This window comes from Paroedura picta, chromosome 8, assembly GCF_049243985.1.
Source record: "Paroedura picta isolate Pp20150507F chromosome 8, Ppicta_v3.0, whole genome shotgun sequence".
Classification (NCBI taxonomy): domain Eukaryota; kingdom Metazoa; phylum Chordata; class Lepidosauria; order Squamata; family Gekkonidae; genus Paroedura; species Paroedura picta.
In genome coordinates, this window is record NC_135376.1 from 81,097,038 (window position 1) to 81,120,244 (window position 23,207).

The 23,207-nt window shown below is 42.8% G+C and overlaps 1 protein-coding gene across 19 annotated transcripts in view; it reads right to left on the reverse strand.

Moving 5' to 3' along the window:
- Positions 1-23,207, reverse strand: part of LDB3 (LIM domain binding 3) — a 159,545-nt gene that overhangs the window by 43,306 nt on the left and 93,032 nt on the right. For 8 of the 19 annotated variants that reach the window (XM_077350594.1, XM_077350606.1, XM_077350600.1 and 5 more), the window contains 4 exons: positions 21,662-22,059; positions 6,817-6,831; positions 3,195-3,364; positions 2,204-2,240 (listed from right to left, as the gene is read on the reverse strand). In XM_077350594.1, the coding sequence (XP_077206709.1) occupies positions 2,204-2,240; positions 3,195-3,364; positions 6,817-6,831; positions 21,662-22,059 (620 nt within the window). Of the gene's footprint in view, positions 1-2,203; positions 2,241-3,194; positions 3,365-6,816; positions 6,832-9,759; positions 9,964-12,907; positions 12,931-21,661; positions 22,060-23,207 lie in introns of all 19 variants that reach the window. The other 11 variants (XM_077350609.1, XM_077350605.1, XM_077350603.1 and 8 more) reach the window with 5 other exon arrangements.

Below are 23,207 nucleotides of genomic sequence, written 5' to 3' on the forward strand. Positions count from 1 at the left end.
AGACGGAACACCAAAAAACAGTATCACACCAGCAAGCAAATCTTCTTCTGCATGGAAATTCTGAACATTTATATGTCAAATCCTGCAGTAGTTTAGCTTGTGCCAAAGCCAATTCTGAAGACCCCCTTTAAGGAGATATTATCTTTGCACTGTTTTTGGGGGGAAGGGTGGAGAGAAAGATCTACGGCATGTTGCACACCAGGAAACAATAATTTTTTTCAGGATGGCATAGTAACTTGCAGTGTTATATAAATGGGTGGGCTTTTTCAAGACTGTTTTGCTACATGAATGATAAAGGGGAGACATCTTTTGGAGACTGTCCCCCCAAACAGTCATTTGAATAGTTCCTCAGTCTGAAACTATTGTGAAAATGGGAAGAACCACTGCTTCCTTTGCCACTGGCTAAAGGAGGCCATATATAATGTAAAGAATCCATATACTGGAGAGCATATTTTAGAAGATTATGACACAAGAGTCTACCTTTACCATCCAACATTTTAAATTATGAATGAATACATTTGCAAGGTTGGGTGAGGAAAGCTGAAATCTAGCAGGACTTAGTGACCAGTTACAGAAGCCCATTATATAGGGTCACTTGGGGGGGGGAATCCCCAAGCACAAGGGGAATAGTGATTTCAGCCAATTCCCCCTACCAATCTCCCCTCATTGGGCTCCCTTGCAGCAGCATTTAGGAGGGTTTTTAAATCTGCAGTGGGAGGGAGAGAAGTTGAAATTCCATGAATGGAACTGAGATGGGATCCAACATATTGTATGTAAAACTAACTAACCAGCTATGATCAATGGATTCTCCATGACAAAAACAAGAGCCTGAATGCCTAAGACAGCGTAGGTAGAATGTGATGCCACCAAGTTGAAACTTGTCCTCTCCTGTATGAACAAGCATTTTAATCTGGGCTAGACATAGCTAAATAAAATCAGAATACCAAACAGCACAAAAACTTCTAACGTATGTGAATTACCTACAGCTTTAGAGTGCAGATATACTCTAGGGTATATGCCCTCTGTATGCCTGATTATCAAATTTGACAATGCATATGTAGACTGCCTATGAATTACTAAATGAAAATGCCTTGTAATCTTCCATCTCTAAGTATTCTGCTGTAATAAGGGAAGATTTTGGTACATAAATAGTTTAGTGGCAGCAACACTTGTGTAAATATTTGTCACTTGCAATGCAAAGTGGATGGTACTGGAAGCCATATTTACATACAAGTATACTTTTCAAATGACTGTTATAAATTGGGAAAGGAATATATATAGAAGATTCACAGAGATCAGATGTCAATAATGCAGCAGTACAGCTGGCACATTGGCAAGACAGAAGTATCAGACAGATCACAAACCCAAGGCCTTGCTCAGAAGAATACACTCAGGGAAATCAAGATATTTCAATGAGACAGCAGATTAAGGTCCAGGTTTTTCTAGTCAGGATTAAAGTGAATCAAGTATACGACACGAAGCCGGTAGCCCGCTCAAATTAGCCAACCACAATAGCTTTAAAACAAAAGAATATTTGAGGTCCTGAGTATCAAAAGCAGACAAACTTTACTCTAGTAGCAAAAGCAGTCCTGTGTGCTCGTACTGCATTGTTATAAGAAGAAACAAATCCCAATAAAACTTTGATTGGGTTGTCGTTGGGTTTGGGGAGGGTGAGGTTTGGGCCCAACATAGTTATCAGCAAAATGAAGTGAGGTTTTGTTTTGTTTTTTTTAGTTCATATCATTGGTAACAACTCCTTTACCGTTATCATCTGTGCATCTCCATTGAAACAAATGTCAATCGCAGAGTCATCCAAATAAATTGCTCATCAAAATTTCAACACTAGACCACACCATCTTGTTCATTTCTCTCTAGTTATAAAATGGAGGGCAATCACAGGCATGCGGGACCCACAAGTCCGTCACACAAAGCCGTCCCACCGGAAACGAATGGGAAATCATTGTGCAAAGGGTTCACAGGACTGGGTGTGCCCATTAGGAGCACTGCTGCTCTCTCAGTGTCTCAGCCTAGAGCTTCTTGCCAGTTGTTAAGCCAACCGCGCTTTCTATTTAGTGATTTGATTAAACGTATTAGAACATAAATCTGATTTACTTGGAACTGTCCAAATTAATGCCAGTTTTAGAGAACTGAGTATTTGTTATCAGTCAAGAGAAGGCCATAGTGCTTGCTGCTAGGCGCCTACCTTGATCTCCTCAGGGCGTCTTCGTCTGGGTCTTGCACTGCAGGTGAGAAATTGACTCCATTAGAGGACAAAAAATACAAGAGGACTGGGTGGAGTTCATGCGCTAACAATGAAGGGAAGCAGGGAGAAGGTTGCTTGGTATATCCTAAATCTGACAGATGCTGATGCAGGTATATATGTAAATCATTAGTAACGGATTCAATAAACTGTATGTAAAGCGTAGAGGTAGCAGAAATATGATTTTGTGTTTTTGTATTGAAGTTTCAGGGCAGATCTCTTCATAAAGAATTTGCTGTCTGAACAATCCTAACCTACTTGTGTGGTTAGTCAACGGCTCAGTGACTTGAATGATCCCTAATTAAAATATGGGGGACAAAATTCTAATATCTCTTACTTTCTGAAATAACTTTAAATTAGCTTTGGAGAATTCCACGTTCTTTTAACCCACTTGACAATTGAACAGCCACTTTGAGTTTTTCCACTTGCATTCCGCTTCACAATTAAGGCTGTTGCAGTTAGGTTACTAATAGGGCAATCTGAAACATTGTTTGGGATTGTGCTATTAGTAGTCTAACTTTCCATCTCTCTCTTTTAGAAAACCCAAATGGAACTATGGGCGGTGTGAGAGAGAATAGTGTTTTATTGGGATACATGTTTTTTTTTTACTAAAACTTCATTGTTTGACTTCTTTGGAAGTTCTACTAGGTTTCTTGTTTATGTAAGAAACTGTATTAATTTAAATATTAATAAAAGTAGAATCAACTCCAGGACTGTCTTTCATTTGTATAGCTTGCCACCAGATCCACAGATCCAGTCCACAGATCCAGATAAAGGATTTGTCTTGTGACAAAGCCAACCTTTGGCTTTAAAAAAAGCTCCCTAAAGATCGACCGACACACCAGAGAGGCTATCTACAAACAATGGGTGTGCAAAGGTGCAAAAGGAAACTGTGTTAAAGATGTGCAAACTGGGGCTTCCCAGCCTGACTTACTGTACTCTGTTCCCGTCATCTGAGCCAGTATGCGGAAGGACTTGGACTGGAGGTGGGAAGAACGGCGACTCCAATCATCAAGCTCATCTTCAGGTTTGTGCTGAGTTTTAAGTACAGCCTGATATACTGCAGAGGCACTGTCTACATGAGGATCTTTAACTGGGAGGCTACTGCAATGCAGAAAGAGGTGCACTGTAAAACAGCTTATGTGGATTTCACCCTCCCTTCCCAGCACCTTCCTGCTATTTGTGTGTGGATCCCTCCCTCCACAGCCAATTTCTTTCCCAGAAGTCTGGTGGTATAGTGTTCTTCTGGTATAGTGTTCTTTTGGTATAACAGAAGAACTAGTGGACTGAAAGAGAGAAACTTTAAATTGCTTCCTTTCCCATATTCTAGGGAAGGATGACCTGCATGGGGTGTTCTGTTATATTATCAAGTCAGTTCATCTACCCTTCTATGTGTTTGCCTTGTCTCAGATGGCTTCCAATGGTCTAAAGTATCAGGACAATTAATTCATATAAGCAGTTTCTAGAGAATAGTGAGAGCTGCATGGAAACACCCATGGTCCCAACACTTGAGTGGTTACTTGGCCAGTCTGTGACCTATCAGGCCATGGATACAGGGCCCAGGAAGCTGCTATCTCCATGAGGTCACCTTGAGAACTCCATAACATGTAATTTTTCAGGATATGTAGACTGGTCCTGACACTTTCAGACCCAGTGACATGTTTTTACAATTCCTGATGTACTTAAAGAAGTTACCCTTTCCATGGACTGAGAAGGACCTTAACTGGCAGAAGCTACACACCCAGTTGTGGGTGACGCTAAGAATCACAGCTGCAAAAGGATGGGACTGGAATAATAAACCCCACAGTTATAACATGAAGGTCATAAACAGATTGCTAGCAAATGGCTGTGAGACATTCCAATTTGAATGGCTTTCCTTTTATATCATAAAGGATTTCCAGATTAAAATGATGAACAGTTAAGAGCCCATTAAAACAGTTTCAGAGGGTAGCTGTGTTGGTCTGCATAAGAATAGCTGGATTTGAGTTCAGTAATACCTTACAGACCAACACGATTGGTCTATCTGCCCAATGGAGCTTGACTCACAAAAATTCATAACCCAAAAATCTTGTGCCTCTCGACTAAAACCTAAGCTGTTAAAACAGAAGATGCCTTTGCAGATTCAGCCAGATCAGGAGTGGCCAAACTGTGTCTCTCCAAATGTCCATGGACTACAATTCCCATGAGCCTTTGCCTGTCCATGGAAACTGTAGTCCTTGAACATCTGGAGAACCACAGTTTGGCCACCCCTGAGCTAAACAAAGACTTCAAAATAACTACATATTATCAGGATTTTCTATTACCCATTTTGAAGTAAATCTATTAGCAAATTTGATTACATGTTAGAATTCTGAAATCACATATCTGTTGGTTTTCATTCTATAATATTGTCAGTTAAAAATAACCCCAATGTGACTAAACAAAAAAAGCCTCCTTTTTATGGCTGTCATAGAAACAAATCACAGGCAATAAATTGGCTGGTACTTATAACTGTTCATCCTGTTGCTAAAATGTCTCTGACTGACTTCCCTTGAAGTGTGCGTACACCCCAGAAATTTGGCTGGGCATATTCCAGTCTGAGGTAGGTAGAGGCACAAGAACTCTATGATCAAGATAATTTCAAAAAATCATAACATACATAAAAAGCAACAGGTACTGCAGAAAAAAAAGAACAACCCAGCATTCAAACTTGTTGGAAGAGGAATCTACTGAGCCCAAACACCAATGCAATTTTCAGTGGCTTTGCTGGATCATACTAGGGTCCTTCTGGCTATCACCTTATGCTAACAAGACAATGACCATGTTGTATGAAGAAGTACTTTTTGTTGTTGTTCCTAATCTCATTGCTTAAAGGTAGAACCAAGTCTCAGTAACATATTCAGAATGTGGACTCTCAAGTTAGAATATCACCAGATGTTGATTACTTGTGCTAAATGCCTATTATTTAAATGTTTTCCTGACACACTGTAACAATTACGGGTTTTACTACTTTAAAAATTTGGGTGAAACTTCTTGGTTTTTGTAGTGAATTTATATTATTCCTTCAAAAATTTAAAACTGTCCTGTGCATTTGTGAAGTACAGTCCTACGGGGATGGTTTAAACTGTCCTACGGGGATGGGGCAGAAATACGACAGAAGTGATAAAAACTCTGATTTGATTGAAATTCTGTAATTCACCTTGTGCCATGGTGAAAAAGACAGACTATAAATGAAGTAAATAAGTTTTAAAAAAGAAAGAAACAGCATGAGATATAGCTGTGTAGCTATCTCTCCCCCAGCTGGTATGCACTTTCCTGGACGATCCAGCATCATAAACAAACATATCCATAAGTAAGTTCCATTTATTTAATGGGACTAACTCTAGGAACGTGTTTTTAGGATTCCCAGCCTGTGTCTCTCAGTGCCAGGAAGAAAATTATAAGACCAGAATTTTCCAGCAGAATAAATATTTATCATCACCTCAATCAATACCCAGGCCTCTCTTCATCACTTCTTTGGTTCAAAATTCTCATAAACTAATACAAAATGGAACCAAATTTTTTCAAAAGCATGGAGTTAAATCCTGCTCTGAGAACTAATCTCTGAAATTTAACACCTGAAAATCACTTTGCTCTCTTCATTTAAGAAAATGCAGCAGAAAGGAGCCAGAAAAATGCAGAGTATAAAAGGTAGGAAAATCAATATTTCACATGTGAAATTCAGATTGCTTTGTTTAAGCAAACCAATATAATCTTGCCAATGAGATTACAGGGATCTAGCCAAAACATGTTACATACAGAGCACAGAATGAAATCTATTGTGCAAAACACTGAAAAGTAAGAAATTAGGAAGCACAACAAATGGGGGAAAACTATGCGGAGAGATGATGCTTTAAACAAAGCACATTTAGAGAGCTCTTCATAGCACACAGCTCAGCACTCCTACCTCAAAGACTGTCTGAATAAATGCAATAGAGACTTTTCAACAAAATATCGATACAGTTTGGATATTTACTGGGCTAGCATGGTGGAAGTGGACCTTCCCTCCTTTATCTGTCACCCAGAGAACCTTCCATATGATGCACATGGATTTCCAATATTAAAAGGCCAGTTCAGTCAATTCTCACCCCATTAAAAGGAGTGAGGTTGTGTTTGCACGACTGAGCATGGGGACCACTCACATCATGCCTGACATTATCTACTTGATGGATGGGAAGGAGAGCATGCCAACTCCTCTACCATCCAAAGACACAGGCTAATCTAACAGATGTCCACTGGGTGATTAAAATTCTACACAATCAGCAATGATTTTTTTTCAAGTTATGAGTTTGCTATAGATGATTTATACTGCAATCCTAAGAAGAGATACACCCATTTTAATCCACTGAACGGTATAACTGCTTAGGATCGCACTGGTAGTGCCATGCTGTCACATGCTAGAATGCCTCTAAAATCTGAAAGAAGTGGACCTTATATATATATATATATATTTAAATATATTTATATATATGTATAAAGATAGGTTTATACTATGCACGTCTTTCATTCTATGAAGTTGGAAACATAAGTCTACTTACGCCAATGGAGATTCACTGTGAGTCATAGGATCAAAACCCAACAAAGAGCATTGAATGTTTAGGATCCATCATTATGGAGAGATGGGATGTGCACAACAGAGCAACATTAGTATGAGCAATTAATTCAAAAGGATTGTATAAAGAGGGGAGGGAAAAAAAGAGAAGAAACCAGTATCAATAACAGGGAGCACAAAGGATCACATCAAGACAGTTGCAGTCTGAATAAGCTTGTGGTTATCAGCTGTCGGCAGGCTGTGTTAAGGATACACCCTTGAGGACGCAGGTTTCTAATTCTCGCACAAAACAACACAGTAAGAGAGATCAAGGGCAATGTAAATACCAAGTACAATTTCAAAGAAGTTGCTGGCGTTGTATAACTGATCGACACAGCTATCAGCATCCTTCTACAAACATGTTTGGTTTCACATAATGGGAAGGAATAAACATTTACTATGTGAAAGAGTCTTTATACCTTCTTACTTTCTTCTTTTAGTACCAGTCAGCAAAGGAGGGGGGGCTTAAATCAACGTCTAATTGCATTCTCATTTAAAGCCATCACATTGTCAAAATTATTTGAAATTAACCAATGATCCGCATTATTTCACTGTCTAGAAAGGGGGTCCCCAATGGGAGGTTTGAAGCCCACCAAAAATTCTCCTGGGGTTCGCCAAGCGCTTTTAGAAAATGGACGTGGGCAGGTTAAACTTTTGCCTGGATAGGCTTCTGCTTGGCCTTTGGAGATTTGACTGCCACCAGGCCAAATCTTCACTGTGTGAATGACCACAACCTGCAGTGGCCATTTCGGGGCTGGCTCTTGCAGTAGCCATTTTGTGGCAACAACCACCAACGTGTGTCAGAATTCGAAGGTGTCCACAGGGTCAAAAAGGTTGCGGGGCCCTTGTCTAGAATCTCATTCACAATTTGAAATGTGTTGATCCTGATCTAGAAATAGTGAAGCTCCGTAGGTGTAAATAGTAACACATGCAAAAAAATGCACAAAGATCTATTCTAGCACAAATTACCAGATAGGAATAGGATTGCCAGATTTCCCCCAGCCACTGGCAGGGGATGCTGGGGGAGGGTTGCCAGACACAGGGTGGGTAACTCCTAGAGATTTAGATGTGTACCCTGGAGAGGACAGGGACCTCAATGCCAGATATTCCACCCTCCAAAGCATCACTTTCTTCAAGACAAACTGATCTCATCTGGAGATGAGCTGTAATTCCAGGCCCCACCTGGATGCTAGCATCCCTAGATGGGAATATGCACCATTTCAGAACATCAGTAAAGCACTGGCCAGTGTGCATCTCAACGAACCTCCATAGGCACATATGCACCCCTGACCCTGTCATTCTTCATCTATATGAGTAGCAGCATGCAACTTCAGATACAGAGAGGCAGAGCCCCTAATTTTCTTCCAGGTAATAAACTATCTTTGTCCTGAGAAACATCTAGTATTTTGATCAGACATAATTAAAATGCAACAGCCATTAGTGTTAAAAATCAGGATTCAAGGGACACATAACAATGTCTGTGCTGGAAAACAAGTGGAACAATAGCAATTGTTACGAGTATTAACATTCTCCATCCTCTGGAGAAGCCAGCAAGAAAGCTGCTTCTGTTCCCACATCTGTTACAGGGTACAAAATAAGCAGAAAGATATATAATTATGTTAACCCGTTTCTCATTTTTTTCCTATGGGAAATAAGAAAAAGGCCATTGTTTCCTGTGAGTTTGATGATGACCAGAATTAATCCAAAACCAGTGACATGAGCTTTTCTTTGAATTGCACTTGAATCATCTCTATGAGGTAGCTGAACAGTTTTGTTTTCAATGTTATGCATTACTTTAAAAAAAATTTTTTGTGGCACCACCTCAGGATCTCAGCGGGATCCTTTCAGTTGTTATGATTCCAGCACTCCAGCCATGTCTAAGGGGATATCATGGGATTTGCAATCCTCTTAATAAGTGCCATTGCCGTATTATGTGAATGGTGCAAAACCACTTATTTTACAACTTTCATCCACACGATCAGAAACCCAGGTTTTTGAGGGTATGTACTTGCACACGCCCAAACTGGAAAATAAGTATGTTGCCCTAGTCACACAAAAATGGCAACTGCATGTTTTGGGTAGTGCGCTATCCTGTTACAGTGACGCTGGAGCACCAAAACTGTAAAAAACTGAGATGGACTTTGTCTTTTAAAGGCAAATAGCATCTGCAGAGAGCCTTGATTTGGATCAGTCTAAATGTATGCCATTTGAAGATCAATGTCTCTTTGGATCAGTCTGAGACATAGGTTTACAAAAAAGGGGCTCGATTTGAAATTAACCAATGTGGCTTGTTCAATTAAAAATAACCCCCGGAAAGTTCAGCTGAGCACATCTTGTCTTTTGTTTTTATTTATTTTTTGATTTGTCACCCACCACTCTCAGCATGCCAGCTCGTGACGGGTGACATGCCAGCCCCAATACAATAAAAGAAGACCCCAATTAACCCTTCATTAAAACCCCCATAAAACTTTACAGAAAAAATGTAAGATAATAACCTTTTTGTACATAACCATTTCTAGCGAGGACTGTCTTACATTCAGTATTGTCTTCCTTCTGATACATATGAGTATATAATCACAGAAACATAATTTCAAATCGTTCCTTCCTCTAAACCAGGGGCAGTCAAACTGCGGCCCTCCAGATGTCCGTGGACTACAATTCCCATGAGCCCCTGCCAGTGTATGCTGGCAGGGGCTCATGGGAATTGTAGTACGTGGACATCTGGAGGGCCATAGTTTGACTGCCCCTGCTCTAAATATTCAAGACTCATTAACCCCATTGACACATTCCCTACTGTGGTATCCAAGGGAATGGAACAAGTGAAGGGACAGAAGAAGGAACTGTGTGGCATGCAACAAAAACCTGAAGCATACGAAGGACACACGCTTACCCAGCAAGTTCACCGCCCTGGGCCTGGGCCTGGCCTGCAATTGCATCCATGATAGCATCTTGAGAATACATGCTGATGGGGGTGTTATACTGGGCGTGAATGATGGTGGCCTTGCCACCAGGGCCTTTCACTTCAATGGGCTTGTGCGTAGACAGAGCAGAATCTTTCAGGACGTTGGGATTGAAACGCTCCACGTACTCCGTGCTAGGGTGGGAGAGTGCCAGGAAGTGAAGGGAAGAAAGGAGAGACGGTGATCATTCAATGGAAACGAGGAAGGTAAGCAGTGGAAGGAGGAAGCATCCGAAGACACAACACACAGGAACACACTCACAGGCACTGGTTTTGATCAGACGACTGCTAATGAAAACAGGCACGGGGGGGCTTTCCTCTGCTCCAGAGAATGGAACTAATGCCTTTGAAAGAGGAACAGAGAATCACAAGGGACCAACACAGTCCACATGAGCCTTTCTGTGGTGATATGCTTGATGTTGGACAAAGGTGATGTTTCTCCTCCCAGGCTTCGAACTTCTGTAACAGAAATAGTGGGGTCTTCCAGCACTCAATGAATAAAGGTTTTAGGTGTGAGAAAATCCCTTCCTTCCCCACCTTTTGTATTGAGCGTTTTTAATTTTATATTCCAAACAAGAAAAGAACGTTCTTGTTCTTGTGGTCTTCCCCTCTCTGTGCAGCCAAAGCGATGTAGTACTGAACTAACGTCATCATTTACGCGTCAGAGAAGAGTAAGAGTCCTTACTGTCCTGGGTGTTTGTAATTTTATGGGACTGTAGGTTCTCCTTCTTCCACATGAAGAGACAAGATTTATATTTTACAAATATAAGCAAGGATATTTCCCTACTCATGAAATTTGGGTGGTTTCCCAGTCATGGCATTGGAGGGAGGTAGGGGTCGGGGGCTGTGGAGGATATTACCCAAGTAATGCAAGGCAGGGTAGAAAAGCCAGATGAAAAACAACTGCCAATCAAGAATTGTGTTGGTTAAACCTTCACATGCTTCATTAGCATAACAAGGAGCAAGTTTCTACCAAACCTTTAAGCCAAGAGGAAATTTTTCGAGTTAATGTTCTGTGAACAAAATCTTTTGGTCCTTGTAAAATACCCTTTGGTACAACTTGTACAGGGGGCACTAATGAAGGATTAGCATTATGCTCACATCTTTAGCCCTGGCCAAACTGAAACACAACATTGGTAGCATGCTGCTTATTCAAGAGAATAGGGCCAATCCATGCTCACATACAGAAACTCCTCTCACGAGCAATATGATCAAAGACACTATTAAGCAGTTATAGTACACACAATACTGGTGGAGCGGGCCGCCCTGAAGATGTACAAATCTCTAAAACTGGAGTCACCAAGGCGGTGCCCATGGTTGCCAAGGTGGCCGACATATTTCCTGGTGTCTGCCAAGAATTTTTAGCAAGTAGGTGGGGCTTTTACCCAGCAGGAGTTCTGATTGGCCATTGGAAGTCTGATTGGCTGTGCAGATTTATAAGGTTATTTCTGCTACAGCGGCCACCACAGCACAAGGATCTTTGCTGCAATACTAGGTGTGTATATAAGAAGGCATCATGCCTGAAGTGTTACTGAGTTAGTGTGAGAATTATGTCCTGACATTCGGTGTTTGCTCTGCTCCTGAGGCAGCCTTTTTTTGTAGTTGGCTCCACCTCCTGAGGCAGCCATTTTTATAATTGGCTCCACCTCCTGAGGCAGCCATTTTTATAATTGGCTCCACCTCCCGAGGCAGCCATTTTTGAGGTTGCACCCACCACTGTGAGCCTACAGACTTGAAAAGGTTGGAGATCACAGTTCTAAAAGATGCTCCTCTCCTTAATATGGAAAGAGTATTCAGGGGAAAGGAACTTGATCTTATACTGTGTTGTGGCTTTGGCATCCTGAATTTCTGAACATTTACTTTAAAGAGCATTTAGTGGTGCTCCTTCCCAAGTAAACATGAACATTATTCTTAATTTGCCTGGTCTCAGTGACAACCATTTCGATTTGAATGGCATTACAGGTTATAGGCTATCATGCAGAAATTTTAAAACAGGAGCCTCGGAAAAGGGGTAGGCAGGTTTCAAAAGGGATTGGGGCGTATGGACCCAACAAGTGTAGCTCTTCATACTACTGCAACTATGAGGCAGGAGAATCAGCACCTGTGCAGCTTCTGGCTCCCTCAAAATAGTGAAAAGGACAAGAGCCTCCGTCCTCTGGGGAATATAGGTTTATGGAGGAACAGAGCATTTTAAAAGGTAAATGGTATGGTTTAACAATACAGGACATGCAGAGATGCCACAAAAGAACAGCAACCTACAACGACATGCACCACAACCTATAAAACACTGGCAGAAAAACTTTGAGGCAGTTCACATACTAGCAATCATACAAGGTACTTTATGTACGGAAGCCTCAGTTCACCGATAGTGGCCACTGAAACAGCCACTGCAGCCACCCTCCTTGTTGTGCTCTTAGCAAGGGAACATCCAGAGCCATCTCAAGCAGAGTTACACTCTCCTTCTAATAACATTCAGAAGGTAATTAGGATGGCACCACAATAGTGGCAAGAACTGGTCACCGCTACATGTGACTGGAGACCTTCTTTTGTACAGACATAAAAACATTTTTGTAGATTAAGAAGAGTGGGTTTTGTATGCTCTGCTTTCACTACCTAAAGGAGTCCAAAAGCGGTTTACAAACACCTCTCCTTTCCTCTCCTCAACAGACACCCCATGAGGCAGGTGGGGCTAAGAGAGCACTAAGAGAACTGCTCTGTGAGAACAACTCTAAAAGAACTGTGTTCAAGGTCACCCAGTTAAAGGTCACCCAGCTGGCTGCATATGAAGGAGTGGAGAATCAAACATGGTTCTCCAGATTAGGGGCCGCCACTCTTAACCAAGCTGGCTTATCCACTACATTTGAAAGGACTTCAAAATAAAACGCCTGAGAAATCAAAAGGTGAGGGGTAGAATGATGGATAAGATACAGAAATGGCATTTCATGACTGTTGCGTCAATCAACTCTTTAAAAATGCATCCCACTCACAAGCACACATAGCACAACAAACAGGCTCATGCTACCCCAAGAGGGGGGAAACGGGCCAAGCATTTAACACCGACAAGCTGTTGGATACTAACTTGGCAACAGTGTTGGCTATGACCTAGGGGGAAAGAAAGAGAGACAATCAGACTTACAGATTTGATGAGTTTTGAAAGTAGCAAGGATCAACTTAGGCACTTGCAGAGGCTTTCACGAACAGGAATAGTAAGCAACCATTATGCCCGCCCAACGCCATATGGTGGGGTGGGGGGAACACACAGGGATTACAGTTTATCCACTGGAATCTATGAAGACACAGTGACATTTTGGCTGAACTTGGAGAGCTCTATGCATTCTTGGACATATTGTTATCAGCAAGCAAGGAAGCCAGGGCTAGGTAAGAACTACATGTTCAACTGGAAATAGGCGATGAATCAAAGAGATTGCATCCTCTCTCCTTAGACGCTGAGACTCCTTTCTAGGATTACCAAATTCCAGGTGGGACTTGGAGTTCCTCCACAAGTACAACTGACCTCCAGACTACAGATATTTGTGCCCCTGGGGGTCAAGGCAGCTCTGGAGGGTGGACTCCATGGTCTCCTATCCTCACTGAGCTTCTTGCCCTCCCCAAACTCCTCTCATCTCAGGCACTTCTTCCCAACCTGGAGTTGGCCCCTTTAATTCTTTCTCTATTGCTCCCCTTTCTCGCCTTCTCTTCTCGACAACTAGAGTTGTCACAGATTCTTGTGGGCTCAAGAACATCTGCAGCAAATAGTGGGAAACATGGACGAGCTAGATCTATATGTCTTCCACCTTGCTCGCGGGGTTGTCACTCTAGTATCATGCTATACAGTAGAGGCCGGACAAAGGCTACATAGGAACAGTCTCAGCTCTCGGGGTCACCCCATAGGATTTCAGTGGGGATTCCCCACTGCAGTTAGTCAGATTGTGAAAAGGAGGGCAGGAAGGCATAAGCCAACGTTCTGCTCTTCTGGCCCTTTCCTATATGCCCAGGGCAATGCTAATCGCCACTTTGGGGTCAGAATTGGTCAGGGATCCTGGAACCTTTTTTCCTTCCTCCGGACACAGATTAGGGTCACTTGGGGATAGTTGTGAAACCACTGCAGTATGCACGGCATTGGTCTAGACTAGGTTTTCTCAAACAGGGTTTCATAAAAAAACTGGTTGTTTCTTAATGCCCTTGGAAGGGTTTCCCACATAGGTGGGAGACAATTAATTTTTAATATAACTTTTAAATTTGTTAAACATTTATCAGATGATGTGACCATATAGGGTCACGTCGACCCCCCCAAAACAGGCCAAAGTTGGGCCAGGGGTGGGTGGGATGGGGAGGGGCCCCAGGTGGGTGTGTGTACAGCTATGCTTCCCAACCATATTCTGCATGGTCACACCACTTCTGGGGTTTCTCAAAGCCTCGAGAATATTTCAGGGGCTTCTCAATGGTACAGAAGTTGAGAAAGGCTGATCTGGACTTCCAGTTTTTTGTGGATTTTATATTTTAAAGTAAATGGATATTAGTCTGGAACATAACTAAAAGAGCAGGAGGACTTCTGGAGTCCTGGCTGTGCTGGTGAACCACCTGATGGCACCTGGGATTTTGCCCCTGTGTCACACAGAATGTTGGACTGGATGGGCCATTGGCCTGATCCAACATGGCTTCTCTTACGCTCATAATAGTATTTGCTGTGATAGCTAAATAGAGCCTTCCAGTTCAGAGGTAGCAACCTGGTAAAGACCAGTTTGCTTGGGGCAGGGAGGAGCTTAATGTCCTGCTTTTGGGCTTCCTGGAAGTATCTAGCTGCCCTTTGTGGGAAACAAGAGTTTGGACTAATCCTGCAAGGTTTAAATGTATGCCGTTTGAAGATCAATGTCTCTTAGATTCCCACTTGCAATTTAATCCTTGGTTACTACAGCTGTGGCTAACCAAAAGGGGATCCGAAGACCATGCTTCAGGAATGAATGCCACTGATTATTGATTTCAATTGCTGGCCGGGGCCGTTTCACATGTTATGTGGGTGGCAAGTGGGACATTCCACTATTGGCACTCACTAGGGAGTAATAGCCTATCTATGCACCCTGGTAAGACTACTGGTATGTCACACAATTGGAAAAACACGCTCATTCAATGGGGTCCAAGTAATGTGGGAAGCAGCCCAAACAACATCATTTTCGGCTGGCTCCCCCAGTATCTATAGGCGAGAAGGAGAAAAAGAGCTCTAATGTTTCAAAGCATTATAGTGGCATGTTTACTGGGGGGGGGGAACCCCAAATTTTTTTCCCACACCTGGTTTCATCCTCCCACCCCTGCCAAGTTTCCCTTGCCCAGAATATTCTCCCACCGGCTTTGTAAACCCAGCTTTAATCCAAATATATCTGTCTGATACAGAAACGCACAGAGATATATTGGGAACAAGTTGTAACCAGCAAGCAGATCTGTGCTTCTACGTCCATTTTAGGTATGGACCAGACAGCTGGGCATGTGCTTACGGGGAAACATAGCGTAATAGTATCATTTTCTGAAGTGGATGCTGTTGGCTGCTCTAATCCTCTAAGCTATGCCCATGCACGTAAAACAACATTTTAAAGTACAACATAAGCCCTTTAGTCATAGGTGCCCCTGGAACAATAGGGGGAACCGTGACTCTCATGGTATCTGAATGTGCTTCCGAAAGATATGAAAGACGGAACATAAACTCTTCACATACCAGGGGGTCTTGAAAAGCAGTCAGCTACAAAGGCTCATCCACAGACAAAACCAGACGGGCCATCAGGAGCGCCATGTTCTTTTTTAAAAGGGTAATTGACAGCTAGGGGGATGGTGGGAGGGTATTAAGCCCTTTCCCCCTCTTGGCAATCCTAGCTGGCCTTCTAGTCCTACAGCTCACCCTATGAGGAAAACATACTGGTCTCATTCAGGTATTGGGGCCAATTGAGGTGGTGACTGAGGTTAGGAAAATGAGGAAGGGGGGAATAACCTGCTCCTCTCAGTCTTGCACCAAAATCCATTCCAGGCTCCCCGCAATTGTAACAATTTTCTGCATTACTGGATCTCCCGATGTCATATTGAGTTTGGGCCACACACACAGAGCTCAAGAGATGAAGACTCTACATTCTGTTTCTGAATGTTCCATCCTCACAAACAAAATGGAGGGCCCAACAGCTGAAGAAATTGCAGACGGTTCACTCATGGATCACCCAATATCACATCAAGTTTGCTCTTTAAAACATCCTGTTTACATCATGTCCTGGCTTGTTCTCCCTTCATTATGTGAACTGGACTGGGCATTTCCAGAACCCGAGAAAGACATTGTACCTCTGAGTGCTGTTCTGATGGGAGAAGTCCCTCACAAGCATCAGTGACAGAAGAGAGCACCACATCTTAAGTGTACTGGACCCTGAACCTCTGGACCAGCCTATTTCAGTCTCGTCTCCCATTTTTTATTTAGGCCCAAATGACACACTCGGTTTTTCAGTTCCCTGGCCCCAATCTGGATCCCCCATGACCACAGAGAGGCTGTTGCCGAGAATATATTTTTTAAACTAAGAAAATGCCACCATAGCTGCGGGGGGCGGGGGGGGAGTGCTCTTGCTTTCCCCAAACCATTTTCCCATGCAGACAAAGTGAGGGTGGGGGAGTTATTTCCCAGTTTTTGCTTCTCCAAACAAACAGAAGGCCTGCAATTTTCCTATAGTTACCCCACTCATGTGTTGGCTTTCCAAGCCAAGTGTATCCAGGAACTCCCTCCATGCCCTGTTAAAGGGAGGCACTTCGTGATCCTGTTATAGGAGCTACAACTGCTTCGCTTGGTAGAAGAGGAGGATACCTGTTCTGTGTCCATCATATGGTTTATGATTGCCTAGGGATTAGTTCACTGTGGCTGCAAATAACAGTAACAAAGCACATTAGTTCCGTAAGATGTAAGCACTTGCAGATACTCCAAAACAGGACAAGAGCTCAAATCCCTAGAACAAGCTCTCTCAGCCAGGGTTTCATGAAACCTTGGAGTTTCTTGATGACCCTGGAAGGGTTTCCTGAATGGGTGAGAGTTAATTAATTTTTAAAATGTTTTTTTTAATTTGTTAAACATTTATCAGGCATATGACCATATATGGTCATGTCAACCCATTCCCCCCCCTGTCCAAAATGGCCCATGATGGGCCCGGAGGGGGTGGGAAGAGGATGGGCCCTGGGTGGGCATGTACACAGCTATGCTTCCCAGCCATATTCTGCATGATCACAACACTTCTGGGGTTTCTTGAAGAATGTTTCAGAGTTTTTCTATGATCAAAAAATTCAAGATTTTTGAATATTGAATTTAACAACTAGGAAAACAGCTCTAAAGTAATGCTCTGTTAAGTGCTGAGTACCAGAAATGTTTGCAATTTGTCAACATGCTGAGAGCTCCCTTGGAGAAAATTGGGTTCTTTGCCAACAAGCATCAAGTGTGTGCGCTTGGAAGAGCAGTATTTCATGTCTGGATACATGAACAGCATTTAAGAGTCACAGGATGGGCACAAATAAGCCAAAATATATCACAAGGTGCCTTCTCTGAACATCTCCTGGACCTTTTGTCCAGTTCAGTTTGGGAGTTGTGTCTACTTAACGTAGTTGCTGAGCCGGGTGATCTGCACATCATTTGTTAGGTTTAAATAGCTGTAACCCTCTGATTTGCTTCCTCCCCCATTTACAAGCAAGGGGAAGAAAAATGGATTCTTGAAATGGCTGCAAGCCATTGCAGAAATCAATCACCAAACTGACTGCCAGCCATTTAAACCTAACAGCTGGGGAGTTGAAATGCTGGAAGTCATTTAAACTGTCCATTTTGCTCCTGCCCCCACTTTAAAGTGAGAAAGAGCTAAATTGACCACTGAAATGGCTGTGAGCCATTTAAACCTAACAGCTTGGTAGGTCCACCTATCAGTGGTTTAAAACTAACTACTGTTGGGCAGACATGCCATGCTGTTGGGTTTAAATAGTTGGCAGCCATTTCAGCGATCGATTTCACTCCCTCCCGCTTCCAAGCAGGGGGAAGCAAAATTGATCACCGAAATGGCTAGCAGTCATTTCAACAGTCCATCTTGCTGCCCCCTGTTTCATTTGGGGGCTTTTGGTTTGGTTCAGGGGTTTCATTTGTGAACTTCTCAAACTCCAAATTGAACTGGAATTTTCCCATACATTCACATCCCTAGTCAGCACATATGTATGACTGTATGTCTTCACATGACTCTTCTATTTTTCTTTCTATTTCTTTCTCTGTAACAGTGCCATCCTAAGCAGAGTTATGACCTTCTGAACCCACTAATTTCAATTGACTCAGAAGGGTATAGCTCTGCTAAGGATGGCACTGTAAGTTTAGCATTTTACTCTGTACACATTTCACAGTCTGTCGTCTATAGTAGTGATCCCCAACCTTTTTATCACCGGGGACTAGTCAACACTTGACAATTTTACTGAGGGCCGGGGGTGTGGGGGGGTAGTCTTTTGCCAAGGGACCTCACTGCTGCTGCTTGAGCCCCTGCTCCATTTGCTTTCCCACCGGCACCCCTGACTTTCTGCCGCCCGCTGGGGGGTGCTGCCAGCAGCAGCTGTGCAGGGCCATGCCAAGGGGGAGCCCCAGCCATGGTGGCTGCTGGAGAGCACCAAAGGTGAGCCGGCGGCAGAGTTCCAGGGCAGCCCCCAAGGCAGCAGCCAGGGACGAGGACAAGGAGGAGCCGCAGACCGGTACTGACTGATCCATGGACTGGTACCGGTCCCCGGACCAGGGGTTGGGGACCACTGGTCTATAGCACAGGGCAGTGCAGCTCCTGGACCTGCTTGGTTTTTGCTTGTTTTATATTAGGCTAAAAAAATTCTTCTACCTAGATTTGTAACAAGAGAGTGTTAAAATGGGAGGGGGATGACAAGGGATAGCAAAAACATGGATGAAGATAGATTCTTCACACCTAGTCCTGTTACACACACACATATCTTACTGCAGATTTTCAGAGCTCTAAGATTTGAATCATGGTTTTGGATTTTGTGCCTGCCTTATGCTCCATTCTTTTCCCTCTAGAATATTTATTCTGCAGCTACAATTAAAATACTTTTCTAAATTGGGTGGACGTCACATGTGATATGTGTATGTGTGTGGGGGGAGGGGGTCCAAAGTTTTTTTTTTAAATAATGGAATTGCCTAATTGCAGCTGTGCAGTGGTGTCCAGTAAGTAATTTCCATTTAAATCCTCTTGGTTCAGGTTTTGTGCATGCATTTCAGCATTGGTTCATTGAATGAGAGGTAACAGAAAGGAATACAAGTAAAGGAGGGGGAAACCAATGCTGAAACTGACAAGACATTTTTGAAACCAGCAACCAGCTGTGGATGCCTGTTTTCCATCTTGCTGAGCATTCTGCTGTGTTCTCAGCTACTGTGAAAAATGGGAAAGAGCCATACATAATATGGGAAAACATGTTGAGTACTCAAAATATATGGTAGAACCCAATGACATTGCAAGCTGTGGTCATGGGCAACATGTGTGTGTATACATGCATGTGGCTGTGCAAAGTCAGCTACAACTCTACTATGCTTTGCACAGGGCTGCAGTTTGTATGAGGAAGGAGTCCTCCAGCAGAAGCTCTGGAGAGTTTTTTTTTAGTCTTGTGCCACTAAATTTAAAAGGGTGTGTGTGTATTTTTTCCAGAAACCTAGCAAAGCTACATGGTAAAGCTAGTTTTCTGCCATCCCTTTTGAATTTGTGTGGTTTTCTCTATGTGATTCTCTAATTGGATCCTGCACACTTCTCGTGACCTTGGCAGTTTTCAAAGAACTGTCTTGTGTGGATTGCACCCTTCTTTGAAATGGATAAATCTTCAGCAGTTCTTAAGTTTGGCCATTTGCAGAAATTCAATGTTGCTTAGCCACTATTTTAATGTTAGGCTTCCAGATACTGGCCAAATGGTCCCCCACCAAACTTTATAAAGCATTAAAGAGATAAATATATTTAGAGCTTTAGGCTTCCCATTCCAGATTCTCGCTCTTTACATCTCATGTCAATTTCACTATATGCTGATAATCCCTTCTTTTGTTTGCATACATCATTTCAAGTCAATACCAGTAGAGAACTAAACCCCACACAGCTCCTTTTAAACATCCTCCCCCTGTCATTTTAATTGAGGGGAAAATGGAGCTTGAAAACCTATGAAGGGGGAAAAGATGGCAGAAGGTCTGGAGTGGGTGGAACAACCTCCGTGTGGGCAGGGGAGTGATCTTCAAAGGATGGTAAAAGGTGGGGAGAATCTGTACACTTTTGAATTAGCTTTGGCTTGTAAGTGAAACAAGAGGGAAATTGACATGAAAGCACTCTGAGAAAACCCGGGGAAACAGTGACCAGAAAGTTAACTCAGTGCCGAAGGGAGTAAAATAAATGCAGAATAACAAAGAAAACCTGATGGATGGGCATGGCAAAAGTGAGGGAAACATCTATGCAAAATAGACTGTAGAAAGCAGCATCAGTTAACTGCAAAGATTTTTTGGTTACATAAAGACTCCCGAAAATGAAGTGGATTCTGATGCGACATCAGTTCCAACTGTTCAGTACTGCAGAGGTCACTGCAGTTCTCTGGTTAATTGTCGTCTAAGTATGAAGAGAACCATTAGATGGAATTTCAGATATAGAGGGGATTATTTTAGCTATTTATGGCAACTAAAATACTAGTTTAATGTTCCCTCCAGATGGAAACATCAATTTTCTCTTTGTCTTGCTGCTTCTAAAATGGATAGTAGGTGTTTCCTGAATAATTTCTGCACGGGTTTGCTTCCCAACTCCACATCTGCTTTGTGCATGGTGACCAATAAGGGACACGAGTAACTTCTCTGTACTGGATGCACAATGATAGTGCATCTCCAATGGAATGCCTAATTATTTTATGTCCAATTATTTATGAGCAGGCTGCCGATGGCACATTGGCCATAGACTATAAAAATAGCCAAGCAATGCCATAATTTTAAATAGAGCAGGAGGCTAGTAGCACCTTAAAGACTAATCTAATTTGTGTCAGGGTATGAGCTTTCATGAGTCACTGCTGTCTTCTTCAGTTACTTTTTCAGTGACTCTCAAAAGCTTTGCCATAAATTTCGTTTGTCTTCAAGGGACATGAAGAAATGAGCAGTGACTCACAAAAGGCCCAACCCTGACACAAATTTGGGTGGTCTTCAAGGTCAGGGGTAGTCAAACTGACATCTGGAGGGCCGCAGTTTGACTACCCCTGTTCAAGGTGTTACCGGATTCTTGCTCTTTTCTACTGCTACAGACAGACTAACACGACTGCCCATCTTGAATTATCACAATGTTAAAAGAGTTCTTTCAGGGAGGAGTGATTTCCACCACCTGTTTTTCAGGAAATTACTGAAACGTGGTAGACAGCCTTCAGAAACGTTATCTCTCTTTACCAGATGTTTGGTACAACCACAACACAACAGCTGTAACCGTCATAACAAGCACGTACGTTTCTCAGTGGCACTTATTTATCCACTGTATCTAGATCAGGGGTAATCAAACTGCGGCCCTCCAGATGTCCATGGACTACAATTCCCATGAGCCCCTGCCAGCAAATACTGGCAGGAGCTCATGGGAACGGTAGTCCATGGACATCTGGAGGGCCGCAGTTTGACTACCCCTGATCTAGATGGACTCTTAGTCTGATCCAGCAAGGCAAGGTCTTATGTTCTAAAACTGAGGAACACAAGGAAAATGTAGCTTCATTCCTCTGATGTCTTTCATGTCTTAAAAAGATAATTTCAGTGAATTACCCCGAATGCATCGTTATAAAATAGGTTTAGTACACATTTACATACCCTCTAGGCAGTCCTCCTTCTGAAGCCCTTCGCCCAAGGCTTAATCTATGCATTTCTGCCATTTCTTTTAGAGTATCTGCTGAGTACAGGCCAATGGGGTTGTTATACTGCCTTGCCGGGCTCAGCTGGTGTTTAGGGCTATTGCCCTCCGAGCTTGTTTTTGAGCTTAGGTCACTCTTGGCGGGTGAGAGGTCAGAAGTTACAGACTGTGAGGACCTGGAAGATCTAATGGTAGTGCTCTTTAATAAGGAAGCACTATGTGATAGGTTGGCCTCTTGTTTGCTGCGGTAGCCTAAAAACGCTGCATTGCTGGCTAAAATGCTAGCCACAGACCCAGCCGGCATGCTGCTTAGCGGGTTGAAGCTCATTCGGTTGCCGTTGACTTCCGGAACAGAATCCTGTAGAAGCAAACATGCAGGCCAGAAAAAAAAGAAAAGGGAGGGGGGAAGAGAAAGAACAATCACAGAACACATGCAAAAAAAGAAAAGATCTCCAGCTCTGGCATTCTACACATCTGTAAAGTTGCCAACCTTTTCCTTTAACCTGATGAACATGTCTTCCCAGATGCAGCCAGAATATGTGAAGCTACAGCACAAACTGGCTGGTTAGGGACAGAGTCTGGAATGTGCTGGCTTTTCAGATAACAATAGTTGGTTCTTTGATGGAACACCTTTTACTGGTTGAATCCTGACTGGTTGGCAACCCTACGACATCCGACATGTGCAACAAAAGAGGTAAGCTACTTCCAAAGCCTTGCATTAGTCAAGCAAAAAAAGAAATGACAGTCTCTTTGCAAATCAGAAAGTTCAGGTTGATGCATATCAAGAAGTCCTCTTGTCCAAATAGTGGCTGCTATTAGTTGCTATCTGCATATTTCGATGGTCCGATTGTGGCTCATTCATTCTTGTTCTTAAATAAATGGCAGCCAAATGTATCCCTGTACATACGTTACTGTAAGCCAACATGTAGCATGCATGAGTCTGCAGACAATCATTTATTTAAGGAAAAAGGGTGGAAAGGGAGGGACCAGTACCTGCATAAATATGAGATTTAAATACAGCCTTCAGCTGTACACACGTTGAATGGAATCTTAAGAATCTGTCGACATGTGTACAAAGAAAAACCACATGCATAAGCATGCTGGCCTTGCCCACAGCTAGGTGAAATTCCCTGCTTCTGAATCTAGGTTCGTGCACATTGGACGTGTGCATTCACAGGCGCTTCCCATGACAGGGGACGCTGCTTTTTCAAACATGCTCAATCCCGGGGCTTCTGGGCACAGACTCTCTCTGGACTCTCTGCTCATGAGTTACTGATCATGTGGGGCATGCCGATGCCAGCTCTCCTTCTTCACAAATCAATCCCAGTGCATGGAAGGTCACAATGTGTGCACTCCTTGTACTAGTTATGAGTATAACATGTGGACGGCGCTTGTATCTATTCAACAGGCATGGTACAGCTATCACATATGCAAGGGCTAATACTTCTGCAAGCATGCACCATCTCCTTCCTCATGATTAGTCTTAAAATTAAGGACTGCTATCAG